The 21297-nt window shown below is 46.8% G+C and overlaps 1 protein-coding gene across 5 annotated transcripts in view; it reads left to right on the top strand.

Moving 5' to 3' along the window:
* Window positions 1-21297, top strand: part of MGAT5 (alpha-1,6-mannosylglycoprotein 6-beta-N-acetylglucosaminyltransferase) — a 352200-nt gene that overhangs the window by 318980 nt on the left and 11923 nt on the right. For 4 of the 5 annotated variants that reach the window (XM_036320247.1, XM_036320246.1, XM_036320245.1 and 1 more), the window contains 2 exons: window positions 6482-6598; window positions 11743-11817. In XM_036320247.1, the coding sequence (XP_036176140.1) occupies window positions 6482-6598; window positions 11743-11817 (192 nt within the window). Of the gene's footprint in view, window positions 1-6481; window positions 6599-11481; window positions 11548-11742; window positions 11818-21297 lie in introns of all 5 variants that reach the window. The other variant, XR_004969483.1, reaches the window with a different exon arrangement.

Here is a 21297-nt window from a genome sequence, read left to right as displayed (position 1 = left end):
TCATGGGCCAACATTTTGACCACTGAGCCAAACCGGCTAGGATGGAATCATTTCCTTTTAAGACTGAATAATGTTCCATTGTATGGATATACCACACTTTATTTTCCCATTCTTGGGTTTTTTACTTTTTGTCTGTTGTGAACAACACTGCTCTGAATACTGGCATACAAGTATTTGCTGGAGTCCTTGCTTGTACTTCTTTGGGGTGTAGACCTACAAGTGGAATTGTTGGAATTTACTTTTTTCTTATTTTGAAATAATTTTAGTTTTAATGAAAAGTTACAAAAATTGCAGAGTTTGGGTTATATCCTCATTCAGTTTCCTCTAATGGTAACACATTACAAAACCATTGTAAAATGATCAAAACTAAGAAATTAACCTTGGGACCATAGTATTATCTAAACCACAAACTTTTATATGGACTTCACCAGATTTTCCAGTAATATCCTTCCTATGTTCCAGGATCCAGTCCAGGACCTCACATTGCATTTTAACTGTCGTTTCTCCTTAGCTCCTCCAATCTGTGACAGTGCTTCAGTCTTTCTTTGCCATCCATGACCTTGTCATTTTGGAGGAGTACGAGTCAGGTTTTTGTACACTGTCCCTCAATTTGGATTTGGCTGATGTATTCTCATGATTAGTGTGAGGGTTACACATATTTGCAGTAATACCACAGAAGTGATTGTGTCCTTTCCAGTGTATCAGATAAGGGGTGCATCTTATCCCAAGTGACGTTAACCTTGATCACTTGGTTAAGGGAGTAACTATATAAAGTAGTAGTAACTATAAAGTTGCTGTTTGTCTTTAAATTGGGGAAATACTCTGAAACTGCACAAATATCCTGGTTCTCCTATTTATTTAAATTTATCTAAATTTTTTATGATCCTCACCTGAGGATATGTTTTTTTATTGATTTTAGAGGAAGGAAGGGAGAGAGAGAGAGAGAGAGAAACATTGATGTGAGAAACATTGAGAGGTTGCCTACCATATGTACCCTGACCAGGGATTGACCCCAGTATGTACTCTGACTGTGAACCAAACCCCAACCTTTTGGTGTACTGGACGATGCTCCAACCAACTGAGCCACCCAGCCAGGGCTTGCCCATTTATTTCTACCATGTATCAGTGGATCTTGCCTGTAGCAACTATTACTGTGGTGCTCTAATGGTGATTTTCTTTTCCCTCATGATGATTTCTTTTTAATGCATCAAAAGCATGGAAACCCATCTCTTTCCTTACTGCGGTTTTTATAGACAAGCCTTTGAGAAATGATTGATCTTAGACTGTGTTGACAACTGGCACCTTTTCATTAGTGATAATTCTAAAGATTTTGATGCCACTTTGTTACAAGTGAGTACATTTTCCTGAAAAACAAACAAAAACAAATGTAGGACAATTAAATACAGTCTAACTATTTCCCAGTGAATTACGTAATACTAGAGGCCCAGTGCACAAAATTCATGGGGGGGTGGGTGGTTCCTCAGCCCAGTCTGTGCCCTCTTGCAGTCCAGGAGCCCTTGGGGGATGTCCAACTGACAGCTTAGGCCCCCCTTCCGGATATCCTTAGAGCTGCTGTGGAGGTGGGAGAGGCTCCCGCCACTGCTGCTGCGCTTGCCAGCCGTGAGCCTGGCTTCTGGCTGAGCTGTGCTCCCCTTGTGGGATTGAGCTGAAACTGGCTCTCCAACATCCCCCGAGATGCCCCGGATTTCAAGAGGGCTCAGTCCAGGCCGAGGGACCCCACCGGTGCACGATCAGGGCTGGGGAGAGGCGCGGGAGGTTGGCCAGCTGGGGAGGGACTGTGGGAGGGCTCCAAGGCATGTCCAGCCCATCTTGCTCAGTCCCAATCGATTGGCTGGACCCCAGCAGCAAGCTAACCTACTGGTTGGAGCATCTGCCCCCTGGTGGTCCGTGCATGTCATAGCGAGTGATTGAGCAGCCTTAGCATACCATTAGCATATTATGCTTTGATTGGTTGAATGGCTGACCAGTCGACCAGACACTTAGCATATTAGGCTTTTATTACATAGGATTCCAGAGACCAGATTAGCAGTATGAAGTTATTGAGAAAAGTATGTTCATTATTTTCTATCAGGTGTCACCATTTAGTAATTTGCTTTTTGTTGAGATCATGGAGGGTTTCATTCTTTATTACTTAAAAGGAAACAGGCCTTGGAGCTGCCCCCAGTCATTTAGTTCCTCCTGGCCCTTCAGAGATGAGACTGGTTACAGTGGCTCTGTGGGATCTTTCAGCGGTCGCTTAGCAGGTGACCTCACACCAGTGACTCCATTGTCCTGGCTCTCAGGTGACCTCACACAGGTGACTCCATTGGTCCTGGCTCTCAGGTGACCTCACACCAGTGACTCCATTGTCCTGGCTCTCAGGTGACCTCACACAGGTGACTCCATTGGTCCTGGCTCTCAGGTGACCTCACACCAGTGACTCCATTGTCCTGGCTCTCAGGTGACCTCACACCAGTGACTCCATTGTCCTGGCTCTCAGGTGACCTCACACAGGTGACTCCATTGGTCCTGGCTCTCAGGGAGGCCCGGGATGCAGAAGGTCAGTTGGCAGGTGTGTGTGGTGCCCTACAGGGTCCATGGTACCAGTCGCTGCATAATCAATGGAAATGTATTAAAATACTAGTATAGTTAAGTCAGTGAAGGCAGGAAGCTACCTTGGAGCTGTGCCAGGTGGAGGGTGTGCTGGGTTAACTGAGGAGGGTGGGGAGGAGCTGTGCTTTAAAGGGGAAGAAGAAGAGTGGGGTTCAAGCCTCAGGGACATGAATGCTAGCATGTTGGAAGGAAACCCAAGGTCACTTTACGTTATGCAGAAGGGCAGTTTCCATATTCTGTCCAGCTCCTCCTCTGCTGGAGACTCTCAGCCCAGAGAGCAGACTGGAGCCAGCACTATCACACAGTCTTGAGAGGAGCCAGTGACCTTGACCTCATGGACTGGCGGGCCACCCCACTCTGTCCCTTTAGCTCACAAAAGCCACAGAATTTCCCTAAGAAAAGACGCTTTTAATTGGGAAACAGGTATCAATAATTCTACAGATTTCTAAGGAGCAAAAATCCCTAGAAATTACCTCCCCCTCCCCCCTGTAGAAAATTTTTAACCGAAGTGTGTATAATTACATAGCTATCTTTTGTGCCAATGCTAGTTTCAAGTTAAGCAACAATTGATTCACATAAATTGCATGTCTCTTCTTTGCCTTCATTCGAAGAAAATGTCTAGATTCTTCTGTTTTTAGAGAACAAGAAAACTGTCTTTATTTTTTGCATTGGACCAATTTTTAAAACCACATGTGCGCTGAGGAGAAAAAGTTCCATAATGCCGGAAATAATGTGGTTGGTTCTCAGTATACTTTAAATGTAGTATAAATTGGATTTTTATCTTTATATTAGGAAACATATTAGTAGATTCTCGATCATTTTTATGACATTTTGTAAACCATTAGAAATTCTCTAGCTTCGGGGGGAGGAGTCTTTATTTTTTGTGGGTTTTTTGGTGTGTTTTTTTCCCCCCATAAAGGGAACTTATGTCCTCCTTGGAGATTTAATAGCCGCTCTGAAGTAATGTCTCACATTTAATAACATTTTCATTACTTTTACAAACTGTACTCCAGTAAATTTACTGATTGATATACAAGGAAGTAACTCAGATCAGACGGTTCTCAATAAATTAACAAGAAGGAACATAACATTCAGAGGGGGAATAATGAATCACAAAATGCCTTACTCCTAAAATTAAGTAACCCTCGATAAACATAAATGCATAAGGTTATAATGGCTCTGCATTTTGTATTTTCCAAGTACTTAGAACAGCCTTGTAAATAAGCAGGGGCCTGCAAAGGGCAGGGAGAGACTGCTGATGTGAGTGGCTAACTGGTGGCACACGTGGCAGCCTGACCTCACCCTGCTTCCAGTGTAAGGATCAGCTGTGTAGCTCGTTCTGGGCCACAAAATGAATATGCTGTGACATTTTGCTCGTTGTCAGAAAAGGTCTAATACAGATAAAAGCTCAGTCAGGGATTTTTTTTAGGTTGGCAAGTTTTAAGAGAGCGATGGAAAGACTGGTGTTTACGTTGGGTTTTGTTTGGTCTTTTAATATAGCATCTTTTAATATCATCACTTTCCTTTCGGTGTAAAGCCAATAAGTTGTTGAAGGGTCTAGATTTGAATTTGCTCAGCCACTTTGTAGCTGCAGTTGTAACCACCTTTAGGCCTCACAATCCTCCTGGATACACGGGAAACCTGAGAACTGATGCATGTCAAGCGATGAGCACGGTGCCTGGCTTCATCCACATGTACTAAACCTACAGTATGTGCTGAGGGAAGCAAATGCTATTTCCGTAGCTCCCAGCCTGTGGCATTCTGTGGGTTCTATTCCTCACCAGGAGTCTGAGCAGAAGAAGAGTGTCGGTGTTGCGGGGAGGAGAACTGAGCAAGCTAGCGAGGGGCGCGACTCCGCAGAGGAGGCGAGTGAAGTCTGGTGTACCTGCACCTCGGGCAGCAGGGAGGGCCTGGGGCTGAGACTCTGACTTGGCCACCTGAGTAGTTCATGCACACCATCTGTGTGGTAGGATTCAAAGAACGGTGACACGAGCCATGAGAGGCACCGGTTCAATCCCATCCTCTGAGCATATGGGGGTCAGAACCAGAGAGCCAGCGTGGCCTCCACGCAAGGGGCCTTGCCCCCAACAGGCCCAGTGCCTCCTTTTATTACCCAATGAATAGAACGTCCACTTTTCTCCTCCTGAAGTGAAATATGTAAATAATATGCCTTGCCTGCGTATACAATTTCTAAAAAGGATTCTCTAACTCTAATATAAGAAAGAAATGAAAGCAAAATAATTTACAAGAAGGTAATATGTATCTCAGTGTGCATGTAGTCAAGAAATACTAATGTGTGCCCAAGAACTACACAGAAGACACGTGACATTCACTCCTCTCTCCGGGAATAAGTTTCTATCTAAGAGAAATAAAACACGCAGCCAAATCTCATCAGCTCTTTGCTTATAACTGGCGTGAAAGAGGAGCTAAATAAAAAGTTCCTATATATATAGCCACATCCATACACAGTTGACATTAATGGGGTGGCTGCAAATGCAGACTGATTTGGGAATGGCATACTGGAGGTTCAGATCCTCCGAGTGAAGTTGACTTTGTGCCGCCGTTTTTTTCTGAAACAGTACGGCTTATTGGTGGCATTCCAAATAAAGCAGCGTACAAGCATCCCTGATTTACATGGCGGTTGTGTGCCAAGCAAATTTGGTGTATATTACAGCTGCGCCAAAGAGTCAGGGCTGTGAACCCACAGGAGAGCCCACCAGGCAGGTGAGAGCTGTGCAGGGAGTGGACGCTCTGCCCTGCGCACAGCTGTCGTGCACATCACCAGGTGCCTGGCATCCTGGTCTCACCCACCCATTACGGATGGCACCCCCAGGCTTCGTGAGAACTGAAAATGCTCCCACAAATGCCAAGAATGCCCCCTTCACACCATAACCTTAAAGGGAAACAAGAATAAAGCTGAAAACTCATTAGAGGGGTGAGTTTAGCTGTCTCGAAGAATGGGCTCTTTTAAGATCTGAGAATCACCAGCGTTCATACCGGGTTTCTCTGGACACCCTTTCTTCTCAAAACAAAGCCCTCTTTGGAGCAAACCTTACCTTGCTTTTCTGAGTCCATATTGTCTTCATAAAAATAGAGTCTTCATTGTGCTAATGATTACTCCTGAAACCATCCCAAATCCCCTGATTTTCTGGCAGCATTAGTTCTGTCACCATCACTCCTCTCCTGTGACTTTAAGGCCTTGTTGTAATTTTCCTGTGCTTGTCTGTCTATCCTAACCAGTGTCTTTTAACTCAGACAGGATTGATCTGGGTGATTTCAGGGCTGCGATATGATGGAAGGTAGTAAACCTTCATTATTTCTTGGTGCGATATTGGGGGTTGAAGTCACTGTGACATCCTCCATGCCTCCTGGTTATGACATGCCAGCTCTTCTTTCCGAGTGGGATTCGAGATGCGGAGCCATTGCCGGGTCTGCCTCCCAGACCTCACCGCCTCTGGCAAGGCCATGGCCAACATGCCACCCATCCCAGGGCCAACAGGAGCCCCTCCAAAGTCCTGGATCCCATCTCAAAGGGTCCAGGACAGCCCTGGGCATCTGTCTTTTAAAACATCCCACATGAACCTGTTAGGATGACGCTGACTCAGCTTCCTTATCTGTACCTGTTAATGCCTTGCCTACGCATCCAGATGTTTTGGGTGGGCCCAAGAAATATCCCACTAGCTCAATGGTTTATTGTTACCTACTAATAGTTTACTTAGGAGGTTCTGATGGCCAAGGAAGGGCAGAACAAGTATCTTGTTACTTGTGCAAGTGCAATTTGGTACCATAAAAAGCCTAACACCTCATCTAGCACAGAAGGTTTTTTTTAAAAGTGCGTGAGACTGAGGTTTTGTCTTTTCTTTTTTAGCTGACATCTCAGCATCCATATGCTGAAGTTTTCATCGGCCGGCCCCACGTCTGGACTGTTGACCTTGACAATCAGAAGGAAGTGGAGGACGCAGTGAAAGCAATTCTAAGTCAGAAGGTTGTTTCTTTTATTTCATTCCCCCCCCCCATCCCCCACATTTGTAATGTGAACTGAAAAGTGTGGGAAGTATCACAGGCCCTTTGACCAGTGAGAACATTTCCGTGGCAGCTTAACTCTGGAATCAGAAAATAGCCAAGCCGTAGGACGTGGCCTGGGGACCTCATGGGTTTCTGTGAAGTGGAAACAGAGCTGGTGTCCACATGTGTGTGGTTCTACAAACCCTGTGACAGGACTCCTGGATCCCAGACACAGAAATAGGAGCTCAAATTATAGGACTTGCTTAGTGACCTAATTATGTAGCTCTCACAAAGACCCGAAAAGATAGCCTTGCTCTTCTACAAAAACAGTGAGGATAAGGAATATTTAAGGAAATACTGGGACATGTTTTGATATAGCATCTATTTATTTGGCTTTTCTACCTAAACATTTTCTAGAATTTCGTATAAGTAACTAACACCTCTGGACTCTCTTGATCAATTCAGCAGACATTTATTAAGTCCCTGCTGCACACTCAGCGCCCTCTGAGACACTCTAGGGGATGCCCACTTCCATGAACATGGTTGAGGCTGGCTGCCTGCCTGTAGGAAGCTTCCACCATGTAGGAAAGGGTTAAGTTACTCTCTCTCCCACCCCCAGCAATGTCGTGGACTCTGTTGGGTGTACCCTTCCCCTGCACCCATCCTTTCAGAGCACGTTTTCCTATTGTAGTTTTTTAAGAGAAGCTTTATGGGCGTGGCTGAGAAAGACTGTAATCAGACAGCTGGGGTGCAGGTTCCAGCTCTACCACGTACAGCAGCACCCCCTCAGGCAGTTAACTGAGACCTTCGAGTCTCAGTTTCCTCATCTTTGTTGTAGGCTAATATTATGTACTTTAGAGAACAGTTGTGAAGATTTAGTGAATATAAAGAGCTTAAGTGCAGAGTCTACCACCTGGTATGCGGTTAGTTAGTATTATTAAGTCAATATTAGTATTACATATATAATAATATACTGCCCTTATCTTTGTCATTGATAGTCTGGATTTCCACTAGACTCTAAGAAACATGAAAGCAGTGACTATATATGTCTCACTTTTATAGTCTCAAAACCCAGCACACCTGATGGATGGAGAGAGGGAGGAATAGATGTTTGCAGATTATGTTCAGTGCCCATAACAGCATGCAAACAATTGAGGAGTGCAAGTGGAGAGAGATTTCTGGAAAGTGCAGCATATCAAACGCCTCAGCAGAAAGGCATGCCCATGGGGATGGAAGGGCTTCCTTCTTTCTTGAGTCTCCCGGTAACTTAGTAAATTCACTTCCTGGGACTGCCATACAAAGAACCACAAACTCAGTGGCTTAAACCACAGAAATGTATTTCCTTACGATTTTAGAGGCTAGATGTTGGCATGTCCATGATCCCTTCAGAGCCCCTAGTAGAGGACCCTTCCTTGTGTCTTCCACCTTCTGGTGGCTCAGGTGTTCCTTGACTTCAGCTGCTGCACTTGAACCTCTATCTTAGTCATCACATGGCAGTCTCCGTGTGTGTGTGTGTGTGTGTGTGTGTGTGTTTCTACTTCTTAAAAGGACATCAGTCATACAGATTAAGGCCCATCAAATCCAGGATGACATCATCTTAACTCGATTACATCTACAAAGATCCTGTTTCCAAAAAAAGATCACATTCACAGGTCCTGGAAGATAGGACTTCATCATATATTTTTGGGGACTTCATACAACCCACATACTTAGTTAAGTGCCCATCTCCTTTCAGAGGAGTAATTTAAAAGCTAATATAGAGGCAGAAAATCGTGGATCATGGAGTCCTCCTTTTGTCAAACAAAAGTCGAAGGGGAATGAATGTCTGCTACATAAGGCACTAGGTGTGGGCACTGAATTCCATCTGCTCACTCCTACGTGATGCTGGCCCTGTTCACTCCATGAAACTTCAGTGCTCCACATTGTAGAACCCTGATCTGCCTTTTTCATCTTATTCCAACCTATGTAGGCCACTTAATGGAAAACAAGTAAGTATAATAGTAGCTGATACAGAGAGAACCTCTTTTTACACATGTAGAGTCTTTCTGTATACCTTTATGAGCTTCATCCCATTCAGTCCTTCTTCATTTGAGAAGATTAAGATTTAAGGAAATTAAGTAATTTACTCAAGATCACACAATTAGTAAGTAGTAAAACCTGGATTGATCACTAGGTTTTTTTAGACTAGTTTGTTAAGATTTAAAACAAAAATCATTTAATGAAGTACAATAAAGGGAAAGATAAGGTAGGAAAGAGAGATGAAGTAGGGAATGAGATTAATACCAAAACTGTTATCTTTGAAATGCTTCCACTTGTTAGAAATGGATCAAAAATCTGGTGCCAAGCCTTCTCATCTATAACTACAAGATTTAAAATTACACAACAATAAAAAAAGCAAGAAAACATGACCCATCATTAAGAGAGGAAACATGAATAAAATCAGACCTAGAGATAGCCCACGAGTTGGAATTATCATATAGCCCCTTTAAAATGCTAAGATCAGTATATTAAAAGACTTGGTGAAAAAGGTGGACAGCATAAGTGAAGAGAGGGGAAATTTCAGGAGAGAGCTGGAAACTTTTTAAAAGCCAAATGAGAAAATGCTGGTACTGAAAACAGGTTCAGAAATGAAGAACTCTTTCAGTGGGCTTATCATTGGACAGTACACAGCACAGGAAAATATCAATGAACTTGAAGATTTCTTAATAGAAATTATCCAGGTTGAAACCCAGAGAGAAAATGGAGGAGAAGGAGGGGAGATAATGGGAAGTTCCCAGAGCCAGCAGGAACCACACAGTGTGGCCAGCAGGCACCCTTCCTGTGGCCATATGAGTAACAGCCCTATTTCCACCAAACAGGATGACCAAGCACTTCTCCCGCTTCTCCACGATGGCCCTGCTTGGGTTTGTCCGTGACTGGATGTGATACCAGCATTCCCTTTCATTCCACTCCTCAAAGAGGCCTTGACTTGTGTTCCAAAGGACTGTTGTGCAGAAAGCTCTCTCTCTCTCTCTCTCTCTCTCTCTCTCTCTCTCTCTCTCACACACACACACACACACACACACACACACACACTCCAACCTGCCTAGCAGCTTCTACGTGGGAGGCTTGCTAGTGTTTTTCAGCCCGGAAACCAGGTTTCTGGAGAGCTTCCCATGCAGAAGCCCTGCTCCCGTCCACAGCAGGGTGGCCAGTGCAACTCAGGGTGGCAGAGATGGCTTACAGATACCATTTTTTTTTTTGCTTTTCCTTTATAGTAAAATTATTTGGCTATGAATCTTTTAAAACAGTGAATTGGACCACAAAGCAATGAATGAGTCAGCCTCCCTTTGGTTATCTGAGTTTGGTTGCTAGGAGGACACAGGAAGAGCCATTTTTCTGTATTGCATTGAGCCCTTTGAATTAATTAACTTCCATTTATAGAATGTTTCTGGAATTATCCATTGGTTGAGTAAATAAGAAAAGAAAGGTTTACATTTGGTATGAAGGGCTACGTACATCTGGATTTGAAAGGACACAGCAAGCGCAAAAGCTTGAGATGAGAAGATACACGGGAAGTCAGTTTTTCAAAGTGTTTTGAACTCTTTGGAAATGCATTATCTTGGCACAGAATGACGTCTGTTCTTGTAGAATAATCATGCCCTGATGTTATAATACTTACGCTGAGCCTCTTTCAGTTATGTCTGGATGGATGTGGGCAGGGATGGTGAGATACAACTTGTCTTGTGTGACGCACCATCTAGTTGTGTGTTTGAAGATATGTCATGAAATTAACAATCATGGTTGAAGATTTCAAAAGTAGTGTGTAAATCAGCACACGCACAAAAGGAAGAAGATGCCTTGAGACCAACTGCTTGTGTGCTCACAGAAGGCTGTCTTCTTGGTCAGTTGTCCCATTTTCAGCTGGCCTCAACTCGTAGATGTTTTGTCCAATTCCTCTACCCCCTAGACTCAAGATAGGCAAGTATAGACTTAGACTTAAGAAGGCAATGGTGAAGGTGCCCTCTATTCCATTGTTGACAGTGCTGTGGGGCTCTCTGAAGCTGTCACACACTGTATTGCTGATGGTTTTCTGCCAAGTGGAATTTCCTTTTTGGTTGCTGATCCTAGCTGGCTGCCCCCGAAGCCCAGGCTTCACAATGTCGGCACAGGCACTGAGCAGCAGAGACCAAACTCACATGTTGTCCCTTCCCACAGGTGTCACATGATTGATCAGACTGCCTCCCCCACCCCCAAAGCCCCTCTGTGTCTCTGGCTACCCTCACAGCCTGGATCCTTAGCCTAGAGATCCCAAGGCTTTCGTGGAAATCCAGTGAACCTCTTCCCAACCTTGTCTCCAGACTCCATGATCCTGAGCTCTACCCGCCTGCTGTGTAGATCTACCCACCTTCAGTGTCTAATCTCACATCACTCGCTATGCTGAGGATATCTTCCACACCTTGGCCTGCTGGAATCTTAGCTGACCTTAAAAGCCCAGCCTGAGTATAAGTCGGCTTCAGCCTTCCAGCCTCCCAGGACCCTCTACATGAACTCTTTGTGGCACTATGTACACTCTGGTTTTTTACCACATGTCAGTCTCACCTACAAAAGTAGAACAATGCTTTTGTCACTGTGGTGGGGCCTTAAACCACTCATCGCAGGCCTTTCTCAGAGCAGTGGGCATGCATTCATTCAGCAGATGTTTGAGTGCATGTTGAGTGCACACAGGTGCCACACTGCTCGGCACTGAGAGCAGCCACGGATGCTGCCCCAGGGGCTTACCTTCTAGAAGGGAATATCCCCACCATTTGCTGAATGCCTACTTAGTGCTGGGCACTGAACTAATGCTTACTCTCCTCTCCCCCGATATAATCTTCACCACAGCTTCGAAGAGATAGGTTTTTCTCATCACTGTTTCACGCATGAAACCCTGAGGCTCAGAGATGTAAGGTAAGTGGCTCAGGGTCCCACAGTTAGTAAGGAGCAGTGAGTGTGTGAACCCAGGACTCTTGACTTCCAAGTTCATAGCCATAGCCCCTCACAAGGCTGACACAGGCATCGGCACTGAGTGTGAGTCCGAGGAGGACTGGGTGTTGCCTGTTCCTGTGTCTCCCTCTTTTGTGATACCATGTTCTGTGTCCGCAGATCGAGCCGTACATGCCGTATGAGTTCACGTGTGAGGGGGTGCTGCAGAGAATCAACGCCTTCATTGAGAAGCAGGTGAGGCTCTCCGGAAGTCCCTATGTCTCCGTGTCTTGCTTCCTGTTACCCAGGAGGCCTCTCACGAACGGTTAAGGGTGCACCATGTTTCTGGGGTCCTTTTCCTGATTTGAAAGACTCCAGAGGCTGGATAATGGTTTTTTGGAATTCTGAAGCAGCCTGTCATGGTCACCCGGGGAGTCAGTCTGTCATTGGGGGAAGAATGTTCTTTATGACAGTGGAGGCCAAATGAGAACTGAGGGAAGAAACTGGATGGTCAAGATGAAAACCTGCTTGACCATCAGACCTGCACCTGCCCACACTCTGAGAGGCGTCACAAAGACTTGGTGGGGAGGGGACATTGAGACAACTCCCTGGTCTTGCTTGTGGTCATTCCTCGCCCTAAGTAAGGTCAGGATGGGAGCCTGTGGTTTCTAAGCATTCCTTTAATAAATTTCCTGTCATTCTAAATACGTTAGGACTTCTCAAACATCAAGATGGTTTTCAAACATGTTTTAAAACAGGACCCCTTTTCAAGTGAAACTTGAAATGAAACCTAAGTTATATAAAGCAGATAAAAGCAGGACTTCATTTGCACACCAGGGGGTGGGGTGGGGGAGGGTTCGTAAGTCCCATGACCCCATCAGAGTGTGGAAGCTGTGGTCCGTGCTCATGGAAGTAAAGGCCAAGCTTGTCACTGCTATCATTTGTAACATTTTAATTCCTTAGGCTTCAAAAGCAACACAGAGCTAGAAATAGACAGACTGAGCACCCCTGTGGGTAGCGAAGTATGAACTGCTTGACCAGAGTCCAGAAATAGGGGCTCCTCTTCAAGGGCAAAGCAGAGGCCTTGGGGTGATCAAGAAGCCTTTACACAATAGGGGGTGAGGATTGTGCAGCCTCAAATGGAAACGGTACATTGAAAATGTAAGAGGCAAAGATCACGGGCCCAATGTAAGCTTCAGAGGAACGATTTGGGTTGACGGAGTGGTGAACTGTGGACAGGCCTGTGCTGCTGCCGGACAGGCAGAGCTGGGGGTGGAGGCTGCAGGGCGGCAGTCTGGGCTTCTGATTTTTGGGGGGACCCACGGGATGGTACACTCTGCAGCCAGCCACCTGGGCCCCAATCCCAGCACCACCACTTTCTGGTCCTATGACTTAGGTGTGTTACTCAGCTTCTGCCTTAGTTTCCTCCCCTTTGAAATAAGAATAGTAATAGAATGGCTAGGGCTGATGTGGGCATTAAATGTGAGCTAGTACATGGGAAGTGCTTAGAGCAGGGCTGGCACAGTGCTCAATAAATGCAAACTAATATGCTGATTGCTCATACATTATAGCATGTGTAATACTGTATTCTTACATAAGTGTTTTATTATTATAATATGTTATACAGTATTACCCATCAGACTTCACCACGAGACCTAAGCATTTGAATTATTATCCTTCAGTTTTTGTATGACACCTAAATTAAGAATGACAGGATAATCATCCTAACCCTCACAGCCATTTGCCTACAGACTCTATGCCGTGTATGCCACGGTCACCATCTCATTTAATTCTCACGTAATCCTGGGAGGTGGCAGGAGTAGCCCCATCCTCTGGACACGCACATTCACAGGCTCACAACCCTGGACTCAAGGCGGATGCTGGGCCGGTGGGAGCTCAGGCTGCACCCAGGCATTGCGGGGCTGGCCACAGCAGGTGGCCCAGAGCTGCGCTGCCCATGTTCTCAACTCAGGGAGCTCGGGTCCTTCCTGACCTGGGGCGGGGCTCTGTGACCTCCCCAGGCAGTGAGTTTTAAGACGGCTCTTACCAATGGCAGGGGAGGCTTCCTGAGGGTCTACCAGGATCCCCGCTCCTGAACCCCACCTCCTCTCCTGTCTCCACTTCCTCTCAGGGAAAAGGGCTACTCACCACCACAAGCGAAAAGACTCTTTATCAAGTTTATTCGAAGGCTTTTATTTCTTTCTTTCCTAAGACTCTTGAATCCCAGCTAGTCCTTAAAAGTCCTTATGTGGCCTGTTCTCTGTAAATCTATTACTCGGCTCCCGTTTGGACACAAAGGCCACACTCCCCAAACCTTACTAAATGCTGCCTGATGCAGGGGCCATGCCGGCTTGCTCACCTCTCAATGCCATGTGCCTGGGCCTCTGCCTGGCACACAGTAGGTGCACTATAACTCCCCATTGAAGGAATGAATGAGTGAGAGGCTGAGTTTGGTTTGTTTTGTTTTTCATGTGTACCAGGAAGGACCTGTGATTGGAAAACAGGTCACTTAGACATGCTGGTGAAACTGCCCTTTCACTCCACCTCCTGGGTGGGACTTCTCTGCAGAGCTCTGTGACTCACAGACACCCAGAGTTCTTTCTTGCCTGGTGCTGTTCATTCATCCACTCTGCAAAGATGTCAGCTGTGTGCTGTGAACCCCCAGCCCTGTGCTGTGGACTCCCGGCCATGTGCTGGGAGTGGGGGAAGAAAAGATGTCCAAGAACTAGCCCCTGTCCTCGGGTAGCTTCAGTTGTCATAGAGAAGCCAGTCAGAGCCACAGGAAACGCCTCTGGTGTAGGTTACGCCCTGTGATAGTGATGTGACCAGGATGTTTTGTGGTGCTTGGCTCAGAGATTCTCTCCCAAGGCATTTGCAAAAGATGAGTCCTGGAGGCAGACTGGGGCTATGGGGAGGATGGAGGAAAAAAACGAAGAGAAATGGAGGTGAATTATTGGAAGTTTAGTTGTGGCCGAAGGGAGAGATGGTATGAAGGATGAGGCTGGAGGAGGAGGCAGATCATACAACGACGGTGAGGCTCAGCCAGAGATTTCAGATTTGATCTTGGGACAACAGGAAGTAAAGGCTTTACGGCCAGGTGAGGGCCGTGATGCTGTCAGACTGGGGTTTTGGAAAATCACTCTAAGCATCTTCCAGGTGTTTCTTATTAAGCATCTCCCGGTGCGGCACAAAGCAGTAAAGGGGCTGTTCTGAGTTTACCCCGGGCCTCTGAGGGTTTCATTGATGCCGTAAGTTCCCAGCTCCGCGGGGAAGGTGAAGCCAGAGCCCCACTGGCTGGCAGATGGGTCCTCTGCCTGGAACGACCGCCTCTGGCCCCAGCCGGAGCTTTGGGGTTCCTTGTGTTTGCAGCTAGAGGGCCATATTCAAAGAGCAGTGGAACTCAGAGCGGTGTGTGTGGTTTGAACAAGAAACCTCAAGCTCTGAAGAGGTGGTAGCCCCTCATGCTTCCCCAGGGGCCACAGCTCTCTAATTAGGCTGATCTCTGCCTGCAAGTCCTCCTGTGATCTGCGGGGAACAAGGAAGCTTTCATCCCAGAGCCCTTTCAAAGTGCCCATCAGATCCCCGGCAGCGGGAGCAGAGGGAGCCGATTGGCAGCAATTGCGAGAGCCCGGCTGCAGCGTGTGGTGGAGCTGCTGGCAGCGGGAACCTGCCTCCACGCCCGCCAAGCCCGCAGGAGCCCCCAACGGAAAGAATCCTGGCTCCTCCGGGGAAACCGCCTGCTTTCCCCTGCAACGTCCTTGCCTCCCCTGCGCTGTACTAAAAATGCCGATTTGGATTGCAAGCGCTTTTAAATCGTCTCTCTAACTGAGGTCCTGACTCCAGCAGCGGGGGTCGGTGGACAGGCCACAATCCCTGGTGATCTGAGACCCAGAGCACTGTCTTCCCTCACCTGAGGCTCTCAGTGTGCATTTCCTGGGAGAGACTTAGGTATCTGCCTCGGGCCAGAGAGTTAGCGGGTTCTTGTAAAGGAATGTTCAGATTGGTTTCTGAAAACCATACGTATGCTCTTCAACACTATCTCCTACTTGCGGGATAGACCCTGTAAATATGGAGGGTGATTGTGCTCATGTTCTTTTGCAAAGCGCTGTGTAATTCACGTGAAAAGCATTTTGGAGATAGGGAAGAAAAAACGAGTTAACTCCAGGAGCCACTGTGGAATCAGCTTTAGTTCCGGGAAATGGGCTCATTGGAGTCCATCTTGAACCCCTGGGGAGTAAGGACACAGCTGGTGGTGAATCTGGATAGTGGCAGGAACGTGGAGGTGACAGGCTGCAGGGCAAGAAGAAAAGGAATTGAAAAGCAAAGAGGTTATCTATCACTAGTGTGGGGAATGTTTTCTGTTTGCCCAGCCATTGCTGATCCCAAAGCACGTAATGATTAAGCAGGGAAGTTTCCTAACCTCACTGCTGTTTCTCTTCGGTGCAGTGGGGGTAATACTTCCTACCCCTTAGGGCTGGTGGAGGAATCAATAGATTAATAAATACATGTTTAGGGCTAAGACAGTGCCTGAATAAATCCTCTGAAGGCCTTAGCTACTCACCACTGCAGGAGCCCAGAAACTAACCAAGGTGTGCTTTTCAAACAGCTTCATTGAGGTATAGTTGTCAAACCTTAAAATTCACTCCTTGTAAGGATACAATTCAGTGTTGTTGTTGTTTTTTTTAATAAATTGATAGTTGTGCCATTACTTTGACAGTCTAGTCTGATAGCTTCATCACCCCGAAAAGCTCATTTGGACCTATTTGCAGTCGGTCCTTGCTCTCTGACCCAAGCCCCAGGAAGTGCTGATCTGTTCTGTCTCTGTAGATGTGCCTTTGCTGGAGACTTCTGGCTTCTTTTCCTCAGCATAATGTTAGGTTCATGCACATTAGCATGGATCCGTGCCTCATTCCTTCTTCATTGCAGACTAGTATTCCATTGTATGGATGTACTGCAATTTGTTTATTCACCAGTTGGTGGACGTTTGGGCTGTCCCCACCATCTAGCTGCTGTGAACATTCACGTGCATGTGGACGTACATTTTCCTTTCTCCTGGACCAACTCCTAGTAGTCGAAGGAGATGGAATGTGAGAGGTATGAGTCTGACTCTTTCCAGAGAGAGCTTGTTGGCATTGATTTACATGTGTGGAGATCATTCTTGGAGATCAGTCACCACAGCTTAGTTCCCAGCCACCTTCTCTGTTGCCCAGGAGGGGAACACACTCTCCCATCACTGAGAATCAGCCCCAGGGCACCCGTGGACGGACTTCACTCCTTTTGAGGACAGCACAAGCTGAGAATGGTGGGTGCCAACAGGCAACCGAGATATGTTAAATCTGGTCAGTCAGTCAGTATTTATTGAGCATGTCTTCTGTTCCTGGATTTCCAGCTGTGACATAAATAGTAAATGTGTCCCTTACCCTTCAAATAACTGGCCGAACTTGGCCTGAACCCCAATTTCATGACCTAGAACTTGTCCCCACTCCCCCCTTTTTTTCCCCACAAATTCCTGATCTTACTCTTAATCCTGCTTCCAGATCTATATCTGAACCTATCTTTTTGGTTCCAGACAATCCGTTTGCACCTGACATGTCATGGATGTAGTAACCCTGTTAAGGGTTTGGTTGGACTGGGTAGCTTGTGGAAAGGATCCCATCCTCTACACCCAAGGGAGGGACTGCCCCTCCATCGAGGGCTTCTCTCTGGGGAGGAGCCCACCCCCTCTTCTCTAGCTCTCTTGGTATTTTTTTGAATAACATTGTCACCATTGCTGTCACTTAGCCTTTGTTACAAAAGGAGCAGCACCCTTAACTTTCTTGCAATAAGTTGTGTTCATTTGTTCAGAACATTGCTTTTTCTATAAATTTGTGTTAATAAACCCTTCTCATTACAATTACTGCAGGAAATTTCCAGAATAGTCAAGCAAATTTAGGGAAATTTGGTGACTGGTTGAAATAATTGTTCTGTGTTCTGAGTGGGCTCATTAACCAGATTGGAAATTACTATTTATGTTTCATTCTGTGTGTATAAAGCCTCTCTTGGTTACAATATTGTTCTACTTCTGTCGAAGCTCCAAGAGGCCAAACCATTAAATTCAGTTCAACAGCCCTTTAATGAGCACCAGTTATCCGCAAAGCACCCTGTTAGTGATAAGCCACTAACTCCTATTCAGCCTACAAAACCCATCTAAAATCCCCTATTTTCTGGAAGCCTTCTCTGATAGCTACCACCATCACCCTTCCCCCTCCCCGCAGAGTTAATTCTTTTTCTCCTCTGAGTGACTGGTACATTCCTGTTTGGACGTCTGTTTTGTACTGTTCTTTAATTTTGTTCATGTTGGCCTCTCTTACTGTGCACGGAGCCTTTGAGCCAGAGCCCGTGCTTCATTCATGTTCCTATTTCTTGCACCTAGGGAAGATTTGAACAGTCATTTGTAAAGTTTTGAGTGGATGATGAGAAAGCCTTCAAAGCCAGCATGTGAGGCATGAGTGATGGAGGTTTGCCGAACAAAGAAGCCAGTCTGGTCTGAAGCCATGGTCTCCCTGCTGCACAGTCCCATAGCGCCATAGCTGCTTGCCTCTGCCTTTGCTGTGCTCCTGCTCTCTGATCTCAGCACAGCAGATCCTGCCACTCTGCTGTCATGCGGGGGGGGGGGGGGGGGGGGGAGGCAGTTGGTGGGAATCTGAAATGGGACCCCTAAGGACTCCACCACCTGTAGGTTCTTGATTTCCCGGGAGAGAATCCAAGAGCCAGTCCGAGTGAGGAGGAAAGCAGGTTTTCTTTAGGTTGAGAGAGAGAGGCCAGAGCGGGGTCCCTGGAGACAGGATGAGGGTGAGCCCGGAGCTGACTGCACCCACTGCTCCCCTGGTTGTGCATTCCTGTGTGGGCATCTGGGACGGAAGGCGCCTGCTAAAGAAGCGCAGGTGCACGTCCCAGTGGCCACGGCGGACTCGAGAGTGAGTTGCTCCGGGCCAGTCAGTGCTTGGGATGTATGTATGTGTCTCCAAGGCTGGGTTGTTTCTGAACTTGGTGCCAGATTCTGCCTCCGCCTCTGGTTGGGGCAGGGGGACCTTGTTCCTACTCAAATATGGTCCTTTCTGAAGTGTCCTGGCCTTTTCATTATAATGAAGTCAGTTTTCATTATAATGAAGGTATAATGAGCTTTGGGGTCGGTCTCTGATCAATTTTTCCTCCATCTTGGATTGACCTGGTTTTTGCCAGTCCTTGCTGTGTTGACTTCTGCGACTGCCCACCCCCGCCACAAACTGTTTCCTTTGATAGTTTACCTGCCTATGATGCAATGGGCTCCCACTTCCTCACTCCCCTGTGAGGGTTTTCCCCAGCTTCTTTCTGTCCTGCCCACTCCCCTCCCAGAACTCCACAGTGGCTCCATCTCATTCTGAGGATGAGACAAAGCTTTACGTGGACCCCAAAGCTCTGTGTGTGCTGATCCCTGGAATCCCCTCCCCCCAGACCCTGTCTCCTACTTCTGGCCCCCAACACACACTCTGCTCAACCCTACGGAATTCTCTGCTCCTTTTGGAACCTGCTTGGCACTCCATCACCAGAGCCTCTGGTCTTGGTTTCCGTCTGTCTGGAATGTTTTTCACAGATACTTGTGTGGCTCCCTCTTTTACTTCCTCCTGTCTTTTCTTAAGTGTCACCTTCTTGGCCCTGGCTGGGTAGCTCAACTGGTTTGAGTGTGGTCCTGATACACCAAAGTTGTAGGTTTGGTCTCCCTTCAGAGCTCATGCAAGAATCAATCAATGAATGCATCAATATGTGGAACAACAAATCTCTTTCTCTCCCTCTACCTCTCCCTCCCTCCCACTCCTCCTTCCTCTAAATAAACTAATTAATTAATTAGCGAATTAATTAATTAAAATGTCACCTTCTCCATAATGCCTTATCTGGACCCTCTCATCCCCCACATCTCCATCCCTTTTCCTCACTTCATTCTTTTGAGAGCACTTATTATCTTTTAACATATTATTTATAATTCATTCCTCTGTTTTTCTGTCTCCCTCATTGACAATAAGCTATATGAAGGCAGGGGTTTGGGTTCCTTTTTAGTTTTCCACTGAGTCACCCCCAAGTGCCTAGGAGAGTGCCTTGCACATAGTGACAGTAGAGCCAACTGCAGATGGTGCTGTTTATCTCAGGTACCTTTCTGAGCACTTTACGCATTATATTTAATGTAATCCCCTCTACAGCTCTAGAAAATTGGTGTTTTCTTCATTTTACAGCAAAAACTGAGACAAGATTATGTAACTAGCCAAGATCATTCTGCTAGTAAGTGGAGGAGCTAGATTCAAGCCCAGGCAGTTTGAGTTCTGAACCCTTATGCTTTCCTGCTTCCTAGCCAGTATTTTGTCGAATGAATGAGTGAGTGAATGAATGAATGAATGCATGAGTGAGTGGACGAATGCTTACAGCGAAGAGACCGGTTGGCATTGTCATGGTAGCCTAGGCTGAGGTTGGTTGACTGAAACAAGACCTCCAGCCTCCCATGAGCACCCGGGGCCTTGATCCAGGGGTGAGAAGAAGCTTGTGAAGGGGTGCTGGGCAAAGGGATGGCTCTCGTGGAGAAATTGTCATACATACTCCAGGCAACTCGACCTCTTACCTCTGGACTGTGGCAGCAAGTAATGGTCGACCTTAGAATATTACCCTTAACATTTCTAGGCGCCTCTTAAAGCCGCCTCACTTTAGCTCACAGGAATTACATAAGGACTGAAGGACAAGTGGTATTCTCCATTTTAGATGTGATAGCAGGCAGAGAGCTCAAGGGATGCCAGTGAAGTCCCCCAGCTGGGACTGTAACTGCAGCCCAGATCCCCACGCTCCTTCTGCCTTACCTGGTCCTGTGCTTACTGGGAACACCTTCCTCGCTTCAGTTTTAAGGCTTAAGAAGGTACTGCTGCTATTTTTACTATTGTCTCCCAAAACAGACTTCTGAGAGGATGCCAGGCCAGCCCCAGGGAGCCCTGAGTAAGCATGCCTGGGGCCCGTGTGCATGTGTACTTGCGCTGAGCTCTCCACTGAAGGGACGTGGAGGCGGTCGGCTGCAGTGGTCTACTGAGAAGTGAGCAGATGGGACAGAGCCACCCTGCAGCGGAGCTTTGAGGGCACTTGCTTTGTGCAGACTTCATGGTGCCATGTAGCCCCCGCTTCTCAGATGCACAGGCATCCCCTCTACGGGGGACAGGAAGAGGGGTGAGCACTTGTGGTCCACCTGCTGTTTGCCAGCCTTCCGCTCAGCTCCATCCATCGCTAAGTCAGCATCACTTTCCACAGATGAGTGATGGAGCCCAGACCAGACTGGGTAGCGTGCCCAGAGCACCCCAGGGACAGCGTCAGATCCAGCCTCCTAACTTGAAGTGCCTTCCTTGGCCACATCACCTCCTAATCTAACACGGCAGAGTCTTTCTCCTCATTTATTTTACTCCTGGGACTGCTTCCCATACCACAAGAGGCTAAAAATGAATAAGCAAAGTTTCTAACTGCCTGTAGGTGTCATATAAGGAAAGACATTCTGTGGGGGTTTTGTTTGTTTGTTTGTTTTTAAGAAAAGCTCTATGCCTGGCCAGCATGGCTCAGTGGTTGAGCATCGACCAGGAGGTCACAGTTTGATTCTCAGTCAGGGCACATGCCCGGGTTGCTGGCTTGATCCCCAGCAGGGGGTGTGCAGGAGGCAGCTGATCCATGATTCTCATCATGGATGTTTCTCTCCCT

The sequence above is a fragment of the Myotis myotis genome, unplaced genomic scaffold (assembly GCF_014108235.1).
Source record: "Myotis myotis isolate mMyoMyo1 unplaced genomic scaffold, mMyoMyo1.p scaffold_m19_p_8, whole genome shotgun sequence".
NCBI classification, from domain to species: Eukaryota; Metazoa; Chordata; class Mammalia; order Chiroptera; family Vespertilionidae; genus Myotis; species Myotis myotis.
Note: the sequence above shows the minus strand (reverse complement) of the source record. Positions and strands in the feature narration are given on the sequence as shown.